Source organism: Caretta caretta, chromosome 2 (genome assembly GCF_965140235.1).
Source record: "Caretta caretta isolate rCarCar2 chromosome 2, rCarCar1.hap1, whole genome shotgun sequence".
NCBI classification, from domain to species: domain Eukaryota; kingdom Metazoa; phylum Chordata; order Testudines; family Cheloniidae; genus Caretta; species Caretta caretta.
The window spans coordinates 61,548,334-61,571,716 of NC_134207.1; the positions used below are offsets into that span (position 1 = coordinate 61,548,334).

At 43.3% G+C, this 23,383-nt stretch overlaps 1 protein-coding gene across 10 annotated transcripts in view; it reads right to left on the minus strand.

Annotated features, from left to right (window-relative positions):
- CSPP1 (centrosome and spindle pole associated protein 1) overlaps positions 1-23,383 on the minus strand; it is a 179,546-nt gene that overhangs the window by 105,200 nt on the left and 50,963 nt on the right. For all 10 annotated transcript variants that reach the window (XM_048840881.2, XM_048840878.2, XM_048840876.2 and 7 more), the window contains 3 exons: positions 13,849-13,940; positions 10,218-10,311; positions 8,777-8,834 (listed from right to left, as the gene is read on the minus strand). In XM_048840881.2, the coding sequence (XP_048696838.1) occupies positions 8,777-8,834; positions 10,218-10,311; positions 13,849-13,940 (244 nt within the window). The remainder of the gene's footprint in view (positions 1-8,776; positions 8,835-10,217; positions 10,312-13,848; positions 13,941-23,383) is intronic.

Consider the following 23,383-nt stretch of genomic DNA (forward strand, 5'->3'; position numbering starts at 1 on the left):
AGCAGAGCAAAATACAGCCAGAGATCCATTTTGAGATTCTTTATCAGGATATAGCCTGACCCCCCGACCCGTTCCGTTAAGATGACAAACAGTCTAGGAGACTTCCTGATAGGTTTTATTCTCTGCAAGTAAAAGGTTCAGGCTAATGTGAAATTCTGAGACTACTCTGGGGGTGAATTTAGGGTGTAAACATAATTAAACTTTGTCCTTATGGAATATAGTGTAAGGAGGATCCATCATCAGTGCTCCAAGCTCACAAACCCTCCTGGCTGAGGGTGACCTTCCTGGATAGGAGAGACATGGAGCAAGAATGTGACCTTCCTGGATAGGAGAGACATGGAGCAAGAAGCTAATGGTTCAAAAGGAAGACTTAGTGAGTACTGAAAGAACCAGGTTCAGGTCCCATTGAGGAGTAGGCTTCTTTATAGGTGGAAAGGTTCTTATTAAGCCTTTCCAAAATCTGCAACTCAGTGGGTGTGCAAACATCAAGTATCCATGTGAAGGTATGCACTGTCTGCTTCCAAGTGGACCCATAAGGAGCTGACGGACAAACCTGATGTCTTTAAGGAAAGAATACAGTCTAGAATAAGAAGAATATCTCAGCTTCTGGGATTATACATCTTTAATACCCACAAACAGAAAAATGCTTCCACTTGGCTAGGTAACATGTTCTAATGGAATCCTTTCTACTATGAGAAAAGATGTTTTGTGCAGCTTCAGAACATGATCTCTCTAGAATCTATGAGCATCATCTAGAGTCTAGATGATGCTCATACAAAATACAGGCTCTAAGATGAAGTGGCCAAGGGTTAGGATGCTTGATTTTGCCATTCTCCTGGATCATGAGATTGAGAAATGTTGGAATAATGATTGGTACCCGAGATGACATGTGTAAGAATTCTGGGAACCAAAACTGTCTGGACCAGTTGAGGGCAATGAGAATGACTTGTGCCTTGACCTGCCGAATCCGGCACAAAATTTGAGGCCGGAGAGGTAGTGGAGGGAAAGCACAGTTCAGATGGTCTGACCATGGAAGGAGCAGAGCATCGCCCTTTGAGTGGCAACGTAGGACTCCTTTGGAATAGTATGGATTACATTTCCTGTTTGTTTGGGAGGCAAACAAGTCCCTGGCAAGGGTCCCCAATCTACCATAAATATTGTTCACCACAGAGTCATATAGCTCCCACTCATGATCAACACCAAAGTGTCTCCAGAGAGAGTCTGCTAGCACATTCTGGTTTCCTGGGAGGTAGACTGCCAATAGGGTAATCTGATTGTTGATGTACCAATTCCACAACTGTCCACTTCTGCGCACAAGGGGAAGAATCTCCCTCCCTCCGGTTTGTTGATGTAAAAGACAGTCTTGAATTAGTCTGACATTATGATGACATGGTGACCTTGAATGAATGGGAGAAAGGGTTCACAAATCTTCGAACTGCTCACAGCTCTAGAACATAGACGTGTATCTGGGATGGACTCTCGAGATGTTCCAATAGGGATACATGGTAACGACTGCCCTGTCTTGTGCAGAGGCAAGAAAGGGAATACTGATGCATACCTAACATGGATTCTTCCACAGTAACAGGGACAATATCACTTTGGTGGGAACAGTCACTATGGTGCTCCTGGACCATCAGTTTGGAGCCACACTTGTAACTAACAAAAGGTGGAATCATGCAAATAGCATGACATAAGTTCATGAGGCCACATGGCCTAGGAGAGAGAGGTGTCAGTCATGATAGGCACTTGGGGGTTGCTTATGACCTCATTTATGATATCGTTTATAGCCTGAAACCTGTTCATCAGCAGGCAGGCCCTTGCCATGACTGCATTTAAGGAAAGCCCAATGAAGCTGAAGTTCTCTGTAGAGGTGAGGATGGATTTTTCAGTATTTACACTGACCCCCAAAGAGGAGAGGAGTTGTTGCATTGTCAAAATCAATGCATGGGCCTCTTGGTGTCAGGAACCATAGGTCTCGAACCTTGGTCCACAGGGCTCTTAGGAGCTAGGCAGTCCTGACCTGCTACCTAGTAATCTGCTATCAGCTGCCAGAATAGTAGCTGAACTTTGACAGAGAACTCCTGTCCCGGGATCTGATTGGTGAAACATGGGAGACTCTGGTCAACCCCCAGTCGATCCCCAGCTTCTATTTAAACCAAGCACAGGAACAGGAAGTTGTGCATGGAACTGGGTTCTCCCTGCTTAGGACTGCTTCCCCTGCAATATTTGTTCCTACTGATCTCCTGGTAACCTGACATTGCCTGCCTCCTGACACATGGACTCTTGGTTTTGCCCTCTGGCTTGCCTTGGCTTTTGACCTCTTGGTATCTGACCCAGCCTGAGTCCCTACTCCTGCTTCAACCCTTAGGTCAGACAGCCCATTCACTGGTTGTGACACTTGGCCTGACTTCGTGACAAGGAGCCAGTCACTCAAATAAGGGAAAACGGTGAAACCACAGCATCTGATGCAGGCTGCTACTAGGAAGAACACCTTGGTAAAGACCCTAGGGGTGGTACCAATGCCAAAAGAGAGTATTCTGTATTAAAAGTGGTCTGAGCCTGTGTCACAGGGTCCCTCCACTGCTACCCAGTTTACTTCACTGCCTAGCCACTTCGGATGGTCTCATGGTCACAAAAGGTTGCCCTTTCACCAAGGTGAAAATTTATTCTTTTCTTACAAATTATCACAGTGTAATACAGGCTTACAGCAAAGGAAGGATTTCCCAGAGTCTTCATCCTCAGCCCAGGCTCATCCTCTGATCTTCCTTCTGACTCTCCTTGCTTCCTGTTCCTTCCACTTATATCCTCCCAATTACACCATTAGCCCAGTGATTACCATGCAGGTGCTAACAATCCCCAACAGAAAGTGTTTAATTGCTTATACCTGAACCTGCAGCCATCTTCATGCTGCACCAACATCAGATACCCAGATGTTAATAACAGTGTCCTGTCACAGCCCACCATAAATCTGAGGAAGCGTCTGTGAGCAGGGTGGATGTCCGCATGAAAGTAGGTGTCCTTCATGTAGAGAGTTGTAAACCACATGTCCTTTTCCAAGAATGGAATTTAAATTCCCATATGACCATGCAAAACTTGTGATTGTGAATAAAACTGTTTGAGATGGTGGAGGTCACCAAGTATCCTTTTTGGGTACTAACAAGTATGTTGAGTAAAAACTACTCTCTTGGTACTGAAGAGGAATGCACTCTATCACTCCTCACTGTAAAAGATATTCCACTTCTTGTTTAAGAATGTTCTTGTGAAAGTGGCCTCCAAAAGGGATGGGATAGGGATTTTAAAGGGAAAGAGACATAAACTCTATCATAAAGCCAGAATTCATAACCTTCAGCACTCATTTGTCTGTTGTTATTCCACTCCAGGTGTTGAAAAAGAGTGCTAGCTGATCCCCAAAAGGTGCATGGGAGTTGGGAGGTGTTGTACTTAGTGGTTTGCAGCTTTCAAGCTCCCTCAAAAATAACATTTAGCCAAAAATTGAGATGAAGAATCTGTTGTGAAAGGTGTGGCAAAGCAAGTCTTTTGAACCCTCCCCTCTTATAGGGTGGCTCACAAGATCTCTGGTTTAAGAACTGCTGACCCATCAGTTTAAGCTTGTATGATTACTCTTGACATTTTCTCTTTGGGGCAGGTGTATATATGCTCAGGAAGTGGAGGGTGACCCTGTAAAAGTGTGTAAGGACTCCTATGTCTTCTGATTAAATAAATGAGTCTTTTCGAAGGTTAGGTCCTCCCTGGGAAACCCCTGTGCATTATGGTGCATTATGGTGGCAGTAGCTTGGAATGCTGCTGCATCTACTGCTGACCGGAGAGTGGTTCTGGCAACCATTTCGCTTTCCTCTATGACAGCCTGGATAAAAGCTCTGTCCTCCTGTAAGAAACTGTCAGTAAAGTCTGCAAATTTTGAATAATTCAGGAATTCATACTTAGCCATTAGTGCTTGGTAGTTGGCTATCCTAAACTGGAGGCTAGAAGAAGAAAAGACGTTCCTTCCCAATAAGTCGAGATGCTTCCCCTCCTTATTAGTCAGGGTAGATCGGGAGTGTTATTGCCTAAATCTTTCCACAGTGGCCTGGACCAGTAAAGAACTAGGAGCAAGGTGAGGAAACAGAAATTCTGCCCCTTTGGCTGGGACATAGTACCATTTCTCTGCCTTCTTGGCAGTAGAGGCATGGGTAGCTAGGGTATGCCAGCCCACTCTAGCAGGCTCCTGGATGGATGGCTACATTACCAGGGAATGGTATTTGACTGGAGCCGGAGGACTGAAGGGATATCCAGGAGCCTGTATTGAGGATCCTGAACTCTTCCCACAAGGAATGGCAAATTTCAAGAAAAATCCATGAAAGCATGTGGATTTTAGAGCATTTAGAACATCATCAGGAAAGACAGAATGATGGCGGGAAAGAGCCCTCTACACAACAATCTGCAGCACAATAAGTTCTGAAAGGTATGAAGTAGCCCATTTACTTCTGTGTGAGGTTCTCAGCTAAATTAGGAGGAGTCCGGTGGCACCTTAAAAACTTAACAGATTTATTTGAGCATAAGCTTTCATGGGTAAAACCCACACTTCTTCAGATGCATGGAGTGAAAATTACAGATGCAGACATAAATATACTGACACATGAAGAGAAGGGAATTACCTCACCATTGGAGAACCAGTGTTGACAGGGCCAATTTGATCAGGGTGGATGTAGTCCACTCCCAATAACAGATGAGGAGGTATCAATTCCAGGAGAGGCAAAGCTGCTTTTGGAATGAGCCAAACACTCCCAGTCCCTATTCAAGACCAAATTAATGGTGTTAAATTTGCAAATGAATTTTAGTTCTGCTGTTTCTCTTTGAAGTCTGTTTCTGAAGTATTTTTGTTCAAGTATAGCTACTTTCAAATCTATTATAGAATGTCCAGGAAGACTGAAGTGTTCTCCTACTGGCTTTTGTATGTTACCATTCCTGATATCCAATTTGTGTCCATTTATTCTTTTACGTAGGGACTGTCCGGTTTGGCCAATGTATATGGCAGAGGGGCATTGCTGGCACATGATAGCATATATAACATTAGTAGACGTGCAGGTGAATGAGCCTCTGATGGTGTGGCCGATGTGGTTGGGTCCTCTGATGGGGTCACTAGAGTAGATATGGGGACAGAGTAGGCAACAAAGCTTGCTACAGGGATTGGTTCCTGGGGTAGCGTTTCTGTGGTGTGGTGTGTAGTTGCTGGTTACCACCTTTCTCTTCATGTGTCAGTATATTTATGTCTGCATCTGTAATTTTCACTCCATACATCTGAAGAAGTGGGGTTTTTACCCACGAAAGCTTATGCTCAAATAAATCTGTTAGTCTTTAAGGTGCCACCGGATTCCTTGTTGTTTTTGTGGATACAGACTAACACAGCTACCCCCGATACTTGTCAGCTGAATTAGAACACCCCATGGAGATGAAAATAACCTAATACAATCACTCCAAGACCTGTGAAATGTTCCATTCATCTCAGTGGGCATGATCCCATCCCCTCCTGAGTGCTTTAGAGCCTGAGACATGCATGAAATATACCCATTCTCAGCTCCCCACCCAAAGGGGCAGGGCTTCCCCACATTCTGGCTCACATGGGAGGCCTCACACCCCCAAAAGGGTAAGTCCCTCCACCCAAAACTCAGCTCACATGAAGAGAGTAGGAAGGGGATAGTCCAAACTCTATTAGATGGGCATGCCCCCCCCGCCCAGATCCTATCACACATATGGGAGGCAGCAAGAGGGGCTGAGACCTCCCCATAGAGGGGCAAGAGCCCCATAGATTTGGGCACACACACACGAGGAGAGAATGTGGGGATAACAGATGCCCTTGTCCCATTCTCCCCCAGTCCCTCTGCCACTCCCACTTCCCACTGTCCCACCCCTCCACTCCCCCAAGCCTCTCACCTGAGCCCCCAACTCTCTCCCCTCCCATCCATCCCCATTTATCCCCCTCCCCTCACTGCAGCCCCAAACCTCTCCTTCCCATTCCACTACCTTCTAATTACCCCACCAACCTCTCCTAAGAAACATTCACATGTCTATATTCCCCCCATTATGACTCTGGGGGATGCAGAAAGGTTGGGGAACACTGGCACAGCTATGGAGTGCAGGGGGTTGGTGAGCACTGACAGAGCTGGGGGTACAGGGTCCTTGGCTGCACTGAAGAAAATAAGGAAGTGTTAAATAAGTTTAAATAAGGAAGTGTTATTTACTCCTTCTCATAACACAAGAACTAGGGGTCACCAAATGAAATTAGTAGACAGCAAGTTTTAAACAAACAAAAGGAAGTATTTCTTCACACAACGCACAGTCAACCTGTGGAACTCTTTGCCAGAGGATGTTTTGAAGGCCAAGACTATAACAGTGTTCAAAAAAGAACTAGATAAATATATGGAGGATAGGTCCATCAATGGCTATTAGCCAGGATGGACAAGGATGGTGTCCCTAGCCTCTGTTTGCCAGAAGCTGGGAATGGGCAACAGGGGATGGATCATTTGATGATTACCTGTTCTGTTCATTCCCTCTAGGGCACCTGGCATTGGCCACTGTCGGAAAACAGGATACTGGGCTAGATGGACCTTTGGTCTGACCCAGTATGGACATTTTTATGTTCTTATGGCAGAGCTGGGAGTGCATGGGGGTTGGAAGGCACTGGCAGAGCAGGGGGTGCCATGCCTATGTCACCTGAGCCCTTAAACTCTCTCACCTCCCGCACCATCCATCCCCATTTATCCTCCTCCTCATAAACCCCTTCTCCTCGCAGCAGCTCCAAACCCCTGCCCTTAATGCCCCCAACACCTCCACCTCTAGCATTCATCCCCTCTCGGAAACATTTACATATCTACTCTTTCCCCAAACACTTTGTTACAGTACCCTCCCCAAAAAAGATTTAGTGGTGCCTTGCACTACCTTGGGTAAAACTCAGCAGACAGACTATTTTGACCTACTATCAATACTTTGATCTCTAGCTTTGTGCAAAAAAACCAAAAACAAATAAAAAACAAACCTAGAAAGTTTTTTTTTAGAAGTGCTATTTTGAGGGGGCTTGTATCTCAGGAACCCTTGGCTCAAATTATTCCAAATGTGGCTTCCTCCTGAGGGTAGCCAGCACCCTCCCAAGGTACATTAAATTTCAAAGAAATCTAACTACACATGTCGCTATAAGAGGACTTAGAAAAGTCGACCTTTACGCAGATCTCACAATCGACCTTAATTGTGCCACTATAATATGCTGCACCACAACACATGTTATCTTATGGGCTATCCCTTCCTCTCATTTTGAGCAAGTAACAGACTCTGTCCGACTGCAGATAGCTCCTCCTCCTCCAACTGTTGAGCTCTCCAGTAATGGGATGGGTTGGTGCAGTTTTGCAGCTGCGCAGAAAACAGCACTATCATTATTGAAAAAGTGTCTTGTGTTAATCACATTTACTTAACCAGAAAAAAAGAGCCATCCATCATGACATCCCCAGTAAAAGGATTCTACTACACTCAGTAAACATTTTCTTTGAGTGGTAGCAAAGATATCTCAGCAAAGCACAATAACTATTGTGATAATCAAGCTCGTTATATCTTGATTATGAAGCAGAAAATGATGGAGATGGCACTAATTCCATATTACTCAGGTCAGAGTTAAAGCAAAATCATTGATATTTTATGCAGAGCTATATAAAAATTTGCATACGTTGTCATAATATGAAAAATGTTACATTTACTAGTAAAAATATTTACAACTGCAACTTGAAATAATGAATTGGCACTACAAAGCTGACTTAGCTGCATAACAGATGGATTTTTTTCCATTAAAAAGTGAAGTAGGTGAGTGGCAAATATTGTCAGCAGCATTCCTCACACTCCCACAGGAGGGTGACTGACGCTTGTCTATACAAGCTACCATCAGGCATTAAACATGTCTCTTCCATGACCTACACTGCCTGCAGCATGTTATTCCATGTAGTTGCACCACAATGCAAATGTCTTAAAATTCCAATTCCAACTTTTCCCTTTAAGCAGAGTATGTGTTTACCAAATGTAACAGCTCTCTTATGTAGCTTTGACTTAGGTTTATTTTTATTGTCACTAATGCCCATTTAGGAAAGAGACATCATTTTTCTTTTTATCATAGTCTTAGAGACTAAGGCCAGAAGGGACCACTAGATCATCTACTCTGACCTAGTGTAAATATCAGGCCACCAACACTACCTAGCACCAGCACACTAAAGCCATCAACCAAACTGAGACCAAGCTATTACAACCCACAGGAGATTAGACTATTATGTGCCACAGACAGAGAACAGGAGGGACCAAGGTACACAAGTGTTCAAGGCCCCCCACAATGGCAGGGAAATGATTAACTGAGATACACCCAAATAATCCTAGCAAGTGACCTTGACCCATACATTACAGAGGAAGGTGAAAAAAAAACGCAAAGTCATTGCTAATCCAAGGTAGGGGGAAATTCCTTCCCGACCCCACAAATGACTACAGTATGAGTTAGACCCGGAGCATGTGAACAAGAACCAGCCAGCCAATGTCCCAAGTCCCAACAGGTGTGGCTGTTGTTGATCCCTCAGAGAAAGGGGATTAAAAAAAACCCCTTCCAGAATACACTTGGGAGGGGGGGAATCCCTTTCTGATCCTTCTTTTGCACACAATAAAATCCTGCTTTCAGCATAATGATTCACTGTTAACACATATTATTTAATAAAAGGTCTGTTTGAATGGAAAGCGGAACACTAAAATTTCTTACCTCCTTCCCTGGGTCCAGAGCTCCAGAAGCAGCAACTGAGAGCTCAAGTTCCTTTTCACTATTAAAAAAAATTAACAGGATGAAGTCAGAAAATGAGCTGTTAAACAAATCACTAAACTTGTTCTTTTAAAAAAAACTTAGAAATCAGATCTAATTTACCTCACTTAGCTATAAAACTGGAGTTTCTTATTGTGGATAAGGTAACATGAGAGAACACCTCATCTGACTCAAAAACAAAATGACTAAGTCCAACAGAATGTAGGTTTAGAAGAATATACTGGTGTTTTATTACTTTTAGACAATGCCATAATCAAAACAGTATCCCAGGGTAAATGAACAATTAAATATTTTTGTTTCATTGTTTTTTCACTATAATCTTTCCCAATGCTTCTTGTGAGCAAACATTTTTTCCATAGTACAGTTAGAAGTTTGATATGAAAGATAATTATAAACATATTCAAATCCAAACAGGCATTCAAAAGAATGTCAACCACTGTACTGTGGATTCAGATCCCAAGCTTAGTCTGCTTCTTCAATTTTTAAATTTGATAAGGAGTGTCCTCGTAGTTCTGATAACATCAACTCTTTTCCCCACCCTTTCACCAAGATTTTTGTTTCCTTTTAACACATCTAGACTGTCAGTCAGCAAAGCAAGAATAGGTAAACAAAAAAGTATGTTTAATTGTGCTATATATGCCAGAAATTTGCAAAGTTTTTGAAGTCAGAGACTTCTTTTCCAATTTGGGGAACGGGAAAGAATATCACAGTTCCCTTATCAAATGTGTACCATATGTGAGGCCAAAAAAAAAAAAAAAAAAACACCAAGAAAAAGGACTTTTTGTGGTCTTGCCACTCAACTACAACCCCATTTACTTGGACTTTTGTCCTGAGAAACAAAGGAAAAACAAATAGCAGTGAAGCCAACAGAGAAATAAGTATTACCATTAAGCCTCTAGAAGTACACCAGACCTTCGCTAGAACACGGGATTTGGGATCCATGCACGGTACCACACTAACGCGGGGACTGTGTTATAGCGGGGACCGCGTTAAAATGAATTGCAATTAAAGTAATTAAATTTGGTATCCATGGCCGTGACCGCGTTATATGCGAATTTGCGCTATATAGACGCGTTCTAGCGAGGGTCCGGTGTACACTACAATGAAAAGGGAATCAAAGCTATAAAACGTATTTAAAATGGTCCCTTTGAGGTTTATAGGTTATATATTGTATGACAGTCATAAAAATAGGACAGTGAGAGAAGTCTAGTATTAGTACCAACAACCTCAGGGTTCAAAATGGGGAAAAGAGAAAATTTCCAAACAGTAAAAACCTTTTTTAAAATATGTAAATTTCTGAAGGGTAAAGAAGCTTCCAACTAATTTAGTTTTAATGAAAAATGTTTGCTTTATTAAGTCTTTGTCTAAATTACAATGGCTTTACCGTCTCTTATTTCTCTGTTGCTCAGCAATCTGTTCCATTAGCTCTTGTCTGTATTTCTCTTTTTTCTTCTGAATAAGTTCTCGGTCTTGACCGCCTAATTGAAAAGGAAGGAAGCATAAACAGTCCATGAAACACATACATATCTCTGTCTTCAAACACCTTCTAATTTCAAATGAATAAAACAAGAATAAAGGCAAAGTACAGAGACAAATACAATTTGTGCATGTCACAGGATGACACTGGCCATTTAAGAGGGAGCAAGACCAATGTACCTGTGACTCCTCAGCTGTATCCTAACTGGGTTTAAGAGAAGCCACCTGAACCACATAAATGGAACAGCTGAGGGGGTCAGTCAGGAAAAGAGACAAGATAGGTAAGGTAATATCTTTTATTGGACCACCTTCTGTTGGTAAAAGAGAAAACCTTTCAAGCTACACGGAGCTCTTCTTCAGGTCTGGGACTAACATGGATATACTACTGCTACAAAATTTAAAAAAGTCAGGGAAAGGGCAGTTGAAAACTGCCTGGGAGTCATGAGACTAAAGGAGGTCTCTGGTGAAAGCTGCAGAGGAGTTCTCCGCAGGCCCTCCCTGGAAAGATGGAAGAATGGTCAAGAAGCCAGTCGAAAGGCTAGCTTTCTGACCTTTCTGAAGCAGAGAGCCAAGTCCAGAGAAGGCTGAGAGCAGCAGAGGGAGATGCCTGCTAGCTCTCTAAGCCAGAGAGCCGAAGGCTGGGAGTGAGGCATGGTGAGAGATGCCACAGCTGTACTAGAGAGCCTGAGTGTGGTCAGAGATGCCGGGCTATACTTTGTGTCTTGCATGTACTGTTTGAACTATGGTGGGGAATTCAGGACTATAGCCATGATTTATGGGCACAGGATTTTTGTAAGAAACTAACCCACAAGGATTATATATACTTGGAAATCCTTTAGGGGCTATTTCTGGGGATTCTGCAAGGGGAAACTGAGGCTTAAGTAGGCTTAAATGTCAAGCCACAGTGTGCTACACGATAGTACTCCAGACAGACCCACCTTATGACAGGGAACATATTAAGAACTTCATAAGAACTGATAAAAATCTGGATACTACGCTTAACATTAACATTATTTGATATATGATCTTTTGGCCTAACATAATTGGTCACTGATAGCTTGTCTGTTCTTAAATAACCATTGAGCTGAGACAAAGCTAGGAGCTTCAAAACAAGGTGACAATGATACTATAGCACAAAAAGAGACAGTATTTGAGTTATTTACATTAATTCTGCACTTAATGCAGCATTTGGAAAAAATAAGTAAGAATGGTGTGAAAATAAAAGTAAAGTATACTTTAACACAACCAAGAGCACCCAGAGGTGCTCTTACATGTAATTCCGCTCTGAATAAACACTTAATTTGAAAGTGAATGCAAGAGTCAAACTGTAGGAATACAAGCAGTTTCCCATTTATGAGTTAGTTGTAATGGAAATTAAGGATTAAAAATGTGCTGGCAGATGATGCATGCATACAGGGTGCACCTACCAGTATCTTACAGGGTTAAAAAAAAAAATACTTAAAACTTAGTAGTGCCCAATCAACCTTGTGCTGGAAGTTAAGTCCCAGAAGTGAGAATCCAGTTCACAAGATATCTTAAAAAAGTGGAGTTTCTAAGTGAATGTTTCTGTACACTACGACTATTAGACACATTGGCCCATAAACACCCTTTCCTCACCATCCATAAGTCACCACAGTTCTCCTATGAAGTAAAATCAATTGAAAGAGGGGAGGAGGCAGGAACACCAAAAAACCATGCAGAAGACAACTGTGGCATAAAAAAAAAAAAATCATACAATATTATGCTGCAGCCACAAAACACACAACCACAGGAAAGACAGTCTTGTGGTTAAGGCACTGGACCAGGATTCTGACCTGAATTCAGCTCTCAACTCGAACAAACACTTTCTATGTGGTCTTGGGCAGTTTACTTACTTTCTCTGTCCCGCAGTTCCCCACCTGTAAAGTGGGGCTACCAAAATTCCCATATGTCAAAGGGGTGTTGTGAAGACAAATTCATTGTTATTCATGAGGTGCTCAGATACTATTGCAATTGGGTCATAGATTAGTCAGTCTGTGTAGAGAGGTAGCAGCTGCAGAACAATTACATTAGCACTGTTGATCAGGAAATGTAAGCAAATGAATGACAGCCACAGGGATCAATTTAAGCAGCAGGCCACAACTTTATTAATTTAATGCTGAGGAGGAGCTCTATCAACCTACCCCCTGCTCTCACGCAGTAGGTATTTAACTGGGTCCAGTGCAGGGTTACAGAGTAGACCCCTTCTTAGCCTACCCCTAGGACTCCCTCCTCAGTGTGGGGAAGTGGAGATTACCAAGGAGGGACCTCATTCAGTGAAGACTTCAGGTCTCCCCACTATACATGTGGTCCACCAGTGAAATCTAGGGTCTAATACACCTCTGGGAGCTGGCCCATTTAGACTTTATGTGCACTAGATACCAGCCGGAAGCTGCAACAAGCTAAAAAGTCATACCTTTACTGATATTAAACTGACAAGTCCAATTGCTAAAACCCAAATGTGTCTGCATAACATTGCATGGGGGGGGTGGGAGGGGGGAAAAGGACTGGATCTCTGCCAATTTGGCCCAGTGGGAAAAATTCCTTCCTGATTTGATCCCCAAACAGGTCAGTCACAGCAACTTGAAAAACATAGCTCCTACGCTACAACTAAGGAGGGAGGGCAGAGAAGCTAACAAGAAGCTTTTGACAGTTTAAATAGGCAGTAGAGAAAAGGATGCACAAGAATCAGCCAGCCCAGTCCTCCCAATCCAAGCCAATGGGGAGGCAGAGGACCTGAGGAGAGGGATGGGCCAGCTGCAATCTTGACAAGCATGTGTTCTCACATTATTACCCCTCGTCTTTTTTCCAGGCACTGTGGCATCCCCTCCCCACTTCCCATTGATTGGGCAGGAAGCATTATAATACCGTGCATAAGCATTTCATCAGTGTGTGCGCCTGTAAAATGAAATGGAGTAAGAACATGCAATTCCTTAGCAGTTTCGCTCTAATCTGTGCCTCATAAAATGCGCTTTTGCACTCACACACAAAAAAGAAACTCAACCTCCACCCCCAACATTAGCCAAGGTACAAGACTTACACATCAAGTCCCAAAAGACTTCTGCTCTTTCTGATGGGCCAGTAACAGCCTTAATTGGTGACTTGCTTGTTTCAGCTCTCCAACAGTATACACCCATCTTCCACTTTGTCACCACTCAGTCCTATTTAACTTTAACTCTCTAAAATTTCTAACAGATTTACAAAACTTAGAAATAAACATATCTCCGTTGTGGTTCACCGACCTGGAGAAATCTGAGAATCCGTTTGATCCCCCTTCTACTACATGCAACACAAGCAATTACTGTTGCATGTTCAAGAGGAGGTGCTACAAAGGTCCAGTGAAGTAAAGTTGTTGTTTTTTTCATTTAACTTAATGCTTTCTTTACCAGGACCAGGGGTATATTGCAAGAATAAATTAACTCAATTATTTCAAAGAAAAAAAACACGACATATTAATGTTTTAAATATTATTATATAAAATATCACAATATACCCATCATTAGTTGGGCTTTTATACATACCAAGAATGAGCCCTGTTGCATATGGAATATCATCTTTACCAGTGGCGGACTTTGCCTGTTCATTAGTTGGAGAATTGCTTTGTGCCCGATTTCTGTAAAAGAAAAAATGTTCAAAACTTAAAATATTGGCTAAAAGTCAGTGTGAAGCATAAAACATACACTTAAATTACTATAAAAGAAAAGGAGTACTTGTGGCACCTTAGAGACTAAAAAATTTATTTGAGCATAAGCTTTCGTGACCTACAGCTCACTTCATCGGATGCATGCTTATGCTCAAATAAATTTGTTAGTCTCTAAGGTGCCACAAGTACTCCTTTTCTTTTTGCGAATACAGACTAACACGGCTGCTACTCTGAAACCTTAAATTACTATGTAAACCATTTATGAGAGAAAGCTCTTGTGAAATTGTAGATGACATCACAGGTGGTAGCTACTTCAAAAAGGAAGGGGACAACTATCAAAAGTGGGTTTCTTCTATTCTTCTGTTCCTGAAACATCTGTAGCTGTCACAGGCACTAACTGAAAGCACACACGCAATCTCACTGAAGTTGCACTATTCACATACTTAAAGTTATGTATGGGCTTAAATCAGGATCAGAGCTTTAGCTGCATCCACCTACATCTGGTCTGAATGTCATCTAGAGCTCAGAAAAAATGGGAAAAATATTCTTTAAAAAATCATATCAAAAACGATTTTCTTCTCCTGCCCCTCATGACAAAATTAAACCTCAACCCAGCTGAACAGCAGATGATCTCTCTATACCAAAGTGGAGAAAGAAAGCTACTGCAACCACCTCTACAAAAGAACGACATTTTTTCTGGTTTTATCATCTTCTGGCAAGAGGACAGAAGACTGAATTTCTGGAGTAGCGTATTAGGGCTGTTGGAACAGTTTTTAAAATCATTCATTTTCAGTTCTGTGATTTTTGTGGTTTAGTTTTTTGGAAACAAATGTGCTGAATAATACACATAGTATTTCCTCCAGTTGTTGAGATTTGTTGTATGTTGGATCTCTCACATACTTCATCTTTGTAAACCACAGATGCATCTCTTACTCTATCTTGGTAAGGCCTTAAAGAAATAGAAAAAAATTTACCCCTGCTTAGCTGAAAATGTCTTATATCCTAGTACAGGGGTGGCCAACCTGCGCCTGAGAAGGAGCCAGAATTTACCAATGTACATTGCCAAAAAGCCACAGTAATACATCAGCAGCCCTCATCAGCTCCCCCCGGTGCCTGCCAGCAGCCCCAGTGATCAGCTCCTCCCCCTCCCTCCCAGAGCGTGCAGGAGGCTCTGAGTGGGAGTGGGAGGAGCAAGGGCGTGGCAGGCTCAGGGGAGGGGGCGGGAAGGGACAGGGCCTTGGAAGAAGGGGTGAAGTGGGGGCAGGGCCTGTGGCAGAGCCAGGGGTTGAGCAGTGAGCACACCCGGCATACTGGAAATTTGGTGCCTGTAGCTCCAGCCCCGGAGTCGGTGCCTATACAAGGAACCACATATTAACCTCTGAAGAGCCGCATACGGCTCTGGAGCCACAGGTTCACCACCCCTGTCCTAGTAGAAAGGTCCTTTACAGTGAGTCTTTAGCCTGTTTGTAACTCAGAAAACAGAACCAAATCTGTCAGTTACATGCAAACAAAAAGTGGCTCACTTACTGAAGATGGTACCCAGAACAAAGTTGTTTAAATCTCCCTATACAGTTGTCATGTAATATAGCGCATAATAGTTACTGGAAGAGGTCCCCTCCCCAGCACTGTCAGGCTGATTCTCTGCCTGGAATTTGGGGGTGGAATCTCAGATGCCATGTCTGCCATGGGGCCTGCCCTGGGTATCGCTAGCTGAAGAAATCTTGGCCACCAAGAACAATCTTCTCCTGGTCAGTGTTCACTGGGGTAACTTCAGTGATTTCCAGAACATACCAGGGTTTTGTGGCAGTGCCTTCATTGCAAAATCCAGTTCAGCTTCTCACAGTAAACATAGCTCTTGCAATTTCAGCCAGAAGTCTTATTAATCCTGGTGTGTTTCTATAACTCTGTCACAGCCCCTTTCTTTCAGTGAGGCACTGGACTGGATCCCAGAAGTGCCCCTTCTCCTTCCTTTGGGTTGATATTCTCTCATATATCTTGGCATTCCAATCTTCTCCCCACAAGCCAAGGAAGTCCAGGATGGACCTTAGCACAGAAACACATAGAAGCACAAGGCATGGCTGCTATAATCTGTATGTGACTCCAGGTGCATGAACTTGTCACAAGCTGGAATCACAATGGGATACACCTGGCTCTGATCCAGTTTTTCAATTGGGAGATAACCCTAGAGCAGTAAAGTGCATACAGGTCAAACTACTGACTAGTGAACACTTCAGATCTTCTTAATACAGTAAGAGTATCTATTTTACTCTACCAGAAAAGACATTTACCAAGATATATCCCCAATGTTGCATATTTTCTGAGCTGGGCACATCTGTGGATACTCCTACTAGAGGAAACAAAATTTTCAGATAAACAGATAAAATGTCTTATTTTTCCATGTAAAAGGGGGCAAATTCTTTCCCATGGGATTTAAATTGAAGCATACAGCCAGGGAAGACTAACAGATAAATAATTATGTATCTTAAATATACCGCTGGGAAATTCAGCGGTCCTTTTACATAGCCCTTGCGGACTATGTCCAGTACTCATTTGTATATTGTGATCAAGATCCAATTTTTTGCAAACCACCGCAACCTGCTACCTATGAGGCAGTCCATTTTAGGAGAATGGGTTCCCTCAATAGTCTCCTCTACCATGACTTCCTCTCAATCTCATCCATTTTCCTCTGTCAGCTTTTGGCTCTCTCTCCTATTGTATCTTGAGGGATAGGATAAGAAGTTTAGGCTTATTGTACTGTTTATGCTCTATCCTATGGTCTCTAGCAACGACCAAGGCCTTCCTTTATTTCTCTGAGAAATCTGTAACAATCTTACCCACCAGCAAAATGTTTTTCTCCTGAATAATTTACTTGGGAGTCAGATGGCAGGATGCCTCATTATAGCCCATCAATATGGCTGAAAAGCAGAAAGCGTTTCAGATTAATGCTGCTACAGGGAAACAGCTTTCATAGAATATAAGGGTTGGAAGGGACCCCAGAAGGTCATCTAGTCCAACCCCCTGCTCGAAGCAGGACCAATTCCCAGTTAAATCATCCCAGCCAGGGCTTTGTCAAGCCTGACCTTAAAAACCTCTAAGGAAGGAGATTCCACCACCTCCCTAGGTAACGCATTCCAGTGTTTCACCACCCTCTTAGTGAAAAAGTTTTTCCTAATATCCAATCTAAACCTCCCCCACTGCAGCTTGAGACCATTACTCCTTGTCCTGTCCTCTTCCACCACTGAGAATAGTCTAGAACCATCCTCTCTGGAACCACCTCTCAGGTAGTTGAAAGCAGCTATCAAATCCCCCCTCATTCTTCTCTTCTGCAGGCTAAACAATCCCAGCTCCCTCAGCCTCTCCTCATAACTCATGTGTTCCAGACCCCTAATCATTTTTGTTGCCCTTCGCTGGACTCTCTCCAATTTATCCACATCCTTCTTGAAGTGTGGGGCCCAAAACTGGACACAGTACTCCAGATGAGGCCTCACCAATGTCGAATAGAGGGGAACGATCACGTCCCTCGATCTGCTCGCTATGCCCCTACTTATACATCCCAAAATGCCATTGGCCTTCTTGGCAACAAGGGCACACTGCTGACTCATATCCAGCTTCTCGTCCACTGTCACCCCTAGGTCCTTTTCCGCAGAACTCCTGCCTAGCCATTCGGTCCCTAGTCTGTAGCTGTGCATTGGGTTCTTCCGTCCTAAGTGCAGGACCCTGCACTTATCCTTATTGAACCTCATCAGATTTCTTTTGGCCCAATCCTCCAATTTGTCTAGGTCCTTCTGTATCCTATCCCTCCCCTCCAGCGTATCTACCACTCCTCCCAGTTTAGTATCATCCGCAAATTTGCTGAGAGTGCAATCCACACCATCCTCCAGATCATTTATGAAGATATTGAACAAAACCGGCCCCAGGACCGACCCTTGGGGCACTCCACTTGATACCGGCTGCCAACTAGACATGGAGCCATTGATAACTACATTGATAACTTTAATTGAAGCTCTCAGGCCATATGATCTTCAGGGAAATGAACTCTACCAAGGATTTTTTTCCAGACCATAATAGTCCTAGAGAAGCAAATTATGCTAAAGTAAGTAAGGCCACTGGAATAGCCTCTGAGTTTCTTCCCGTTGAAGAGTCTGCCTTCCTGTTTCTTGGATTCTTGAGCAAGAAGAAACCTTCTTCAGGGATGATGGTGTTCTTAGATAGCAACAAGGCTCCATTGACCTTACAGAGGCTTACTAAACTGGACTCTGACACATTATAAATGTTTTTAGTCTCCTTTCCTGGTGATTAGTTTTGTCCAGGTTTTCCTAGGCTGCTCCAATGACTTCCTATAGGATTGCACAGAGCGGAGAAGTAAATCTTGAGACAAGGCCCCATACCACCTGTTTGCTTCTCCCTTAAGGGCTGCTCTCCCTCTTACCCCTTCATGGACAGATGTTGGGGTGAAGTGAAGGAGGCAGGCAATGGAGGTTGACAACTGTCAGCAACAGGTGAGGATATTAGTTGCAGGCATTTTTGTGCCCTTACTATCAGCTAGAGGGGTTTCTCTTTACAGGGTTTTTTGTGCCCGTGACCATCTATCTAGTGCTTTTATCAAAGTCCTGTCCAGACACACTGGAGTCTGGCTTGGTCAGAGGTAGCAAGTCTTCTTCTGTGCCAGTGTGACCCAGGGATCTCTTGGTGCCAACTGGCAGAGGAAATAGGGGGTACATAGGGTTTTACGAGGATCCCCTGTGTTGGATATATGATATTTCACTGAAAGGTGGCATGTGAGGGCTCTACAAAGAGCAAGCAGCTTGCTGTTCATCATAATCTTTGCAGAGTATAGGACGCATAATATTTAAGGAGTTATGTATCTGTACTAACAATTATATTCTTAAGGTCTTGGAGTTAAGGCAGGTCACCAGCGGGTGACTTATCTCTGAAATGTTCCTTTCAGACAGGATGTAGCAGACACCTGTCTCCCTGTCTAGTCATTTGTGTATTGCATACTTTACACCTCACAATGTAGGTCTGTCTGTTTACCTAGCTACAGCAAAAGACGACATTGTGAAAGCTACAAAAAAGAAAGAAAATTCACACAACAAATAGCAGGGGGGTTCCTATTTATGAATCAAGAAAAAGATGAGACTGGTCTATCTTGGAGGAGAGGTTGAGGGCGGAGGGAAGAAACAAACTGAATCCTTCACCTAGAAGGCAAGCTGACACCTTGCAGGTCTCATGAAAGGAAGGTCACAGCCAACCTAGCTATACAATGCTACATGGATTTCAGGTGAGCAATATTCTACAAGACATAAGAGTATCTTGTTAATTCATCCAGGCTCTAGAATGCATGTTATGGTTTTATTTTATACATAACTACTTGTTTCCAATACTTCTATTTGCTATTATTTGAATCTCTATGCTTTGTTAAATGGGGAACATGGGGAATAGATGGCCAGCCCCCTGTGGAGAAAGAGGTGGTTAGGGACTATTTAGAAAAGCTGGACGTGCACAAGTCCATGGGGCCGGACGAGTTGCATCCGAGAGTGCTAAAGGAACTGGCGGCTGTGATTGCAGAGCCATTGGCCTTTATCTTTGAAAACTCATGGCGAACGGGGGAAGTCCCGGATGACTGGAAAAAGGCTAATGTAGTGCCAATCTTTAAAAAAGGGAAGAAGGAGGATCCTGGGAACTACAGGCCAGTCAGCCTCACTTCAGTCCCCGGAAAAATCATGGAGCAGGTCCTCAAGGAATCAATCCTGAAGCACTTACATGAGAGGAAAGTGATCAGGAACAGTCAGCATGGATTCACCAAGGGAAGGTCATGCCTGACTAATCTAATCGCCTTCTATGATGAGATTACTGGTTCTGTGGATGAAGGGAAAGCAGTGGATGTATTGTATCTTGACTTTAGCAAAGCTTTTTACACAGTCTCCCACAGTATTCTTGTCAGCAAGTTAAAGAAGTATGGGCGGATGAATGCACTATAAGGTGGGTAGAAAGTTGGCTAGATTGTCGGGCTCAACGGGTAGTGATCAATGGCTCCATGTCTAGTTGGCAGCCGGTGTCAAGTGGAGTGCCCCAGGGGTCGGTCCTGGGCCCGGTTTTGTTCAATATCTTCATAAATGATCTGGAGGATGGTGTGGATTGCACTCTCAGCAAATTTACAGATGATACTAAACTGGGAGGAGTGGTTGACACGCTGGAGGGCAGGGATAGGATACAGAAGGACCTAGACAAATTGGAGGATTGGGCCAAAAGAAATCTGATGAGGTTCAACAAGGACAAGCGCAGAGTCCTGCACTTAGGACGGAAGAATCCAATGCACCGCTACAGACTAGGGAGCGAATGGCTAGGCAGCAGTTCTGCAGAGAAGGACCTAGGGGTGACAGTGGACGAGAAGCTGGATATGAGTCGACAGTGTGCCCTTGTTGCCAAGAAGGCCAATGGCATTTTGGGCTGTATAAGTAGGGGCATTGCCAGCAGATCGAGGGACGTGATCCTTCCCCTCTATTCGACATTGGTGAGGCCTCATCTGGAGTACTGTGTCCAGTTTTGGGCCCCACACTACAAGAAGGATGTGGAAAAATTGGAGAGAGTCCAGCGAAGGGCAACAAAAATGATTAGGGGTCTGGAACACATGAGTTATGAGGAGAGGCTGAGGGAGCTGGGATTGTTTAGCCTGCAGAAGAGAAGAATGAGGGGGGATTTGATAGCTGCTTTCAACTACCTGAGAGGTGGTTCCAGAGAGGATGGTTCTAGACTATTCTCAGTGGTGGAAGAGGACAGGACAAGGAGTAATGGTCTCAAGTTGCAGTGGGGGAGGTTTAGGTTGGATATTAGGAAAAACTTTTTCACTAGGAGGGTGGTGAAACACTGGAATGCGTTGCCTAGGGAGGTGGTGGAATCTCCTTCCTTAGAAGTTTTTAAGGTCAGGCTTGACAAAGCCCTGGCTGGGATGATTTAATTGGGGATGGGTCCTACTTTTGAGCAGGGGGTTGGACTAGATGACCTCCTGAGGTCCCTCCCAACCCTGATATTCTATGATTCTATGAAATAAACTTGTATCTGATTTTACTATAATCATATCTAAGAACTGGTGTGTTAAGCTGAGCAGTGATCTGAAGGGAAATTGGTAAGCTAGGGTGTACTGTTTCTTTGAAAGCAGCAAATCTGTGGATACTGTAAGTGTCCAGTGGACCAGGGCTTCGACACTCTAGGGAGATGCTTGAGGGTTGGAGTGTGCTTATTGCTAACCTGTAAAGAGACAGTGAGGCCAGAGAGGCCTAGAGGGCAGTGCTTGTATTGCCCATGGCCAGTGGAGTTGGGGAGCTGACCCCAGCAGACACACACAAGGCTTCCTTATGCTAAGGGCAGCTGATAGCGAGGTGCTTCACAACCCTGGGTGCCGCCGGGAAGCATCAAATCCAGCTATTACTTTGAAAGACTAGCCTGGGACAGAACACAGAACAAATAGCAATCCCCATCTAAACACTCCACAATAGGAGCTGAACAAGAAAGGCAGGTCTTGCATTCTGTTTTTCTGCTACTGCAGCGTCTATGTGATCAGAATTGCTACAATCATTGTGCCTCTCTTGTAGAAGATTTTCCAGAAATGTTTCTGCAGAGCACTCCACACGGACACACCAAGGGCAACACAACCGATAAAAGATTAGATTCCAATAAGCCAAACAATTTCAATAAAAATATCCCCTTTTTTCCTCTCCCTCTCTCTCCAGCTTTGATCTGCAACAAGATGGTCTGGAAAAGTCTACCTGCAGTTGAGGAAAGAGAATGCAAAATGAACAACCTGAAGACTCACTGTAAAGGATCTGTGGACCATCTTCTTCAGAAGAAAATAATATTGGATAACAGGGTACATTTCATAAAGGCAAAATCTAAGGAGATTTACACGAGATTTACTCAGTGCAAAAGTGAGTCATGGCCAAATAGTTAACATTTAAATTTATATATGAATGAGGCTTGTGGCAAAATTATGGAATTATTCCTATTACTTAATTCCAGATTCAGGCTGCACAACATCTTTAAAAAGTACACGTTTGGAGTAGCCATTAGACCAACCAAGTCAAATGATCTCACATAACTAGAGCCAGAGCACTGATATCTCAAAATATGCATCCCATACTGTACAATATCTTCTACAGTAGAACCTCAGAGTTTCAAACATCTTGGGAATGGAGGCTGTTTGTAACTATGAACAAAACATTATGGTTGTTCTTTCAAAAGTTTACAACTGAACACTGACTTACTACAGCTTTGAAACTTCACTATGCAGAAGAAAAATGCGGCTTTCCCTTTTTTTTTTTTTTTTTTTTTTAGTAGTTTACGCTATACAGGAGTCCTCAGACTTTCAACACAATTCGTTCCCCAGAATTGTATGAAGGGAGGATTGGTTCCCGAACCAAGGCTTGGTATGCTATTTTCAGCACAATAACCCAGATTTTTGAACTAAATGAATTATAGATGACTAATGTTGCAAATCAATGTATTTACTGTACACTGTATTTTGTAAACAGCATTCAAACAAACATATAAACTCACATATGCTGCTCAGAATGCTGGCAACACAAGCTCAGAAAGCCAGGGAGAACGGCACACATGCTGAGCCTCAGCCAATAACTGTTCAAACTTTCTGACGGGCTGAGCCCGGGGCTGGTAGCCAATCAAAAACAAGCAGCAACCCTACCCAGCAACAATATACCTTGCTGCCTCAAAGCCAATCAGAAGCAACCCCTTCCAGCTCCATACCAGAACACAACCAGGAAGTGATTTCTAGCGAACTTTATGCAAATCAAGCATTGTAAACGCGAAACAGGCAGTCAATTGAAAAGTGTCGTAAGTGGCGACCGACATAAGTCAGGTGTTGTAAGTCCAAGGACTCCTTGTATTTGCTCTCTTTTTTTGGTCTCTGCTGCTGCCTGATTGCGTACTTCCCTTTGCAAATGAGGTGCGTGGTTGACTGGTCAGTTCCTAACTCTGGTGTTTGTAACTCTGAGGTTCTACCATAAATCATTAAACAGGTCTCATGAGCCACAGTATTGTGATATCCAATATGTGCTGCTGCACTTTCTCCCAGAAAACTTGTAGGTGAAGACAATCTTAGAGGTTTCAGTCTCAGCCTTTCCAGAACAACAATGAATTGTCAACAGATACATTGCAGATGTCCTCACGAACACAGATATCTTTAGTATGAACTGGATTTCTGCTTCTACAGATATACCAGTATAAAAATATTTATGCATATATTTCTGCCTCCTCAATCTCATGTTGTCTGTTAATGCCGTCCCTGATACTAATACTCTGAATCTGAATCTTTATTTGTGTAACTCAGTATAGCAGAAAGAAAAGGATTACTTGTGGCACCTTAGAGACTAACCAATTTATTTGAGCATAAGCTTTCG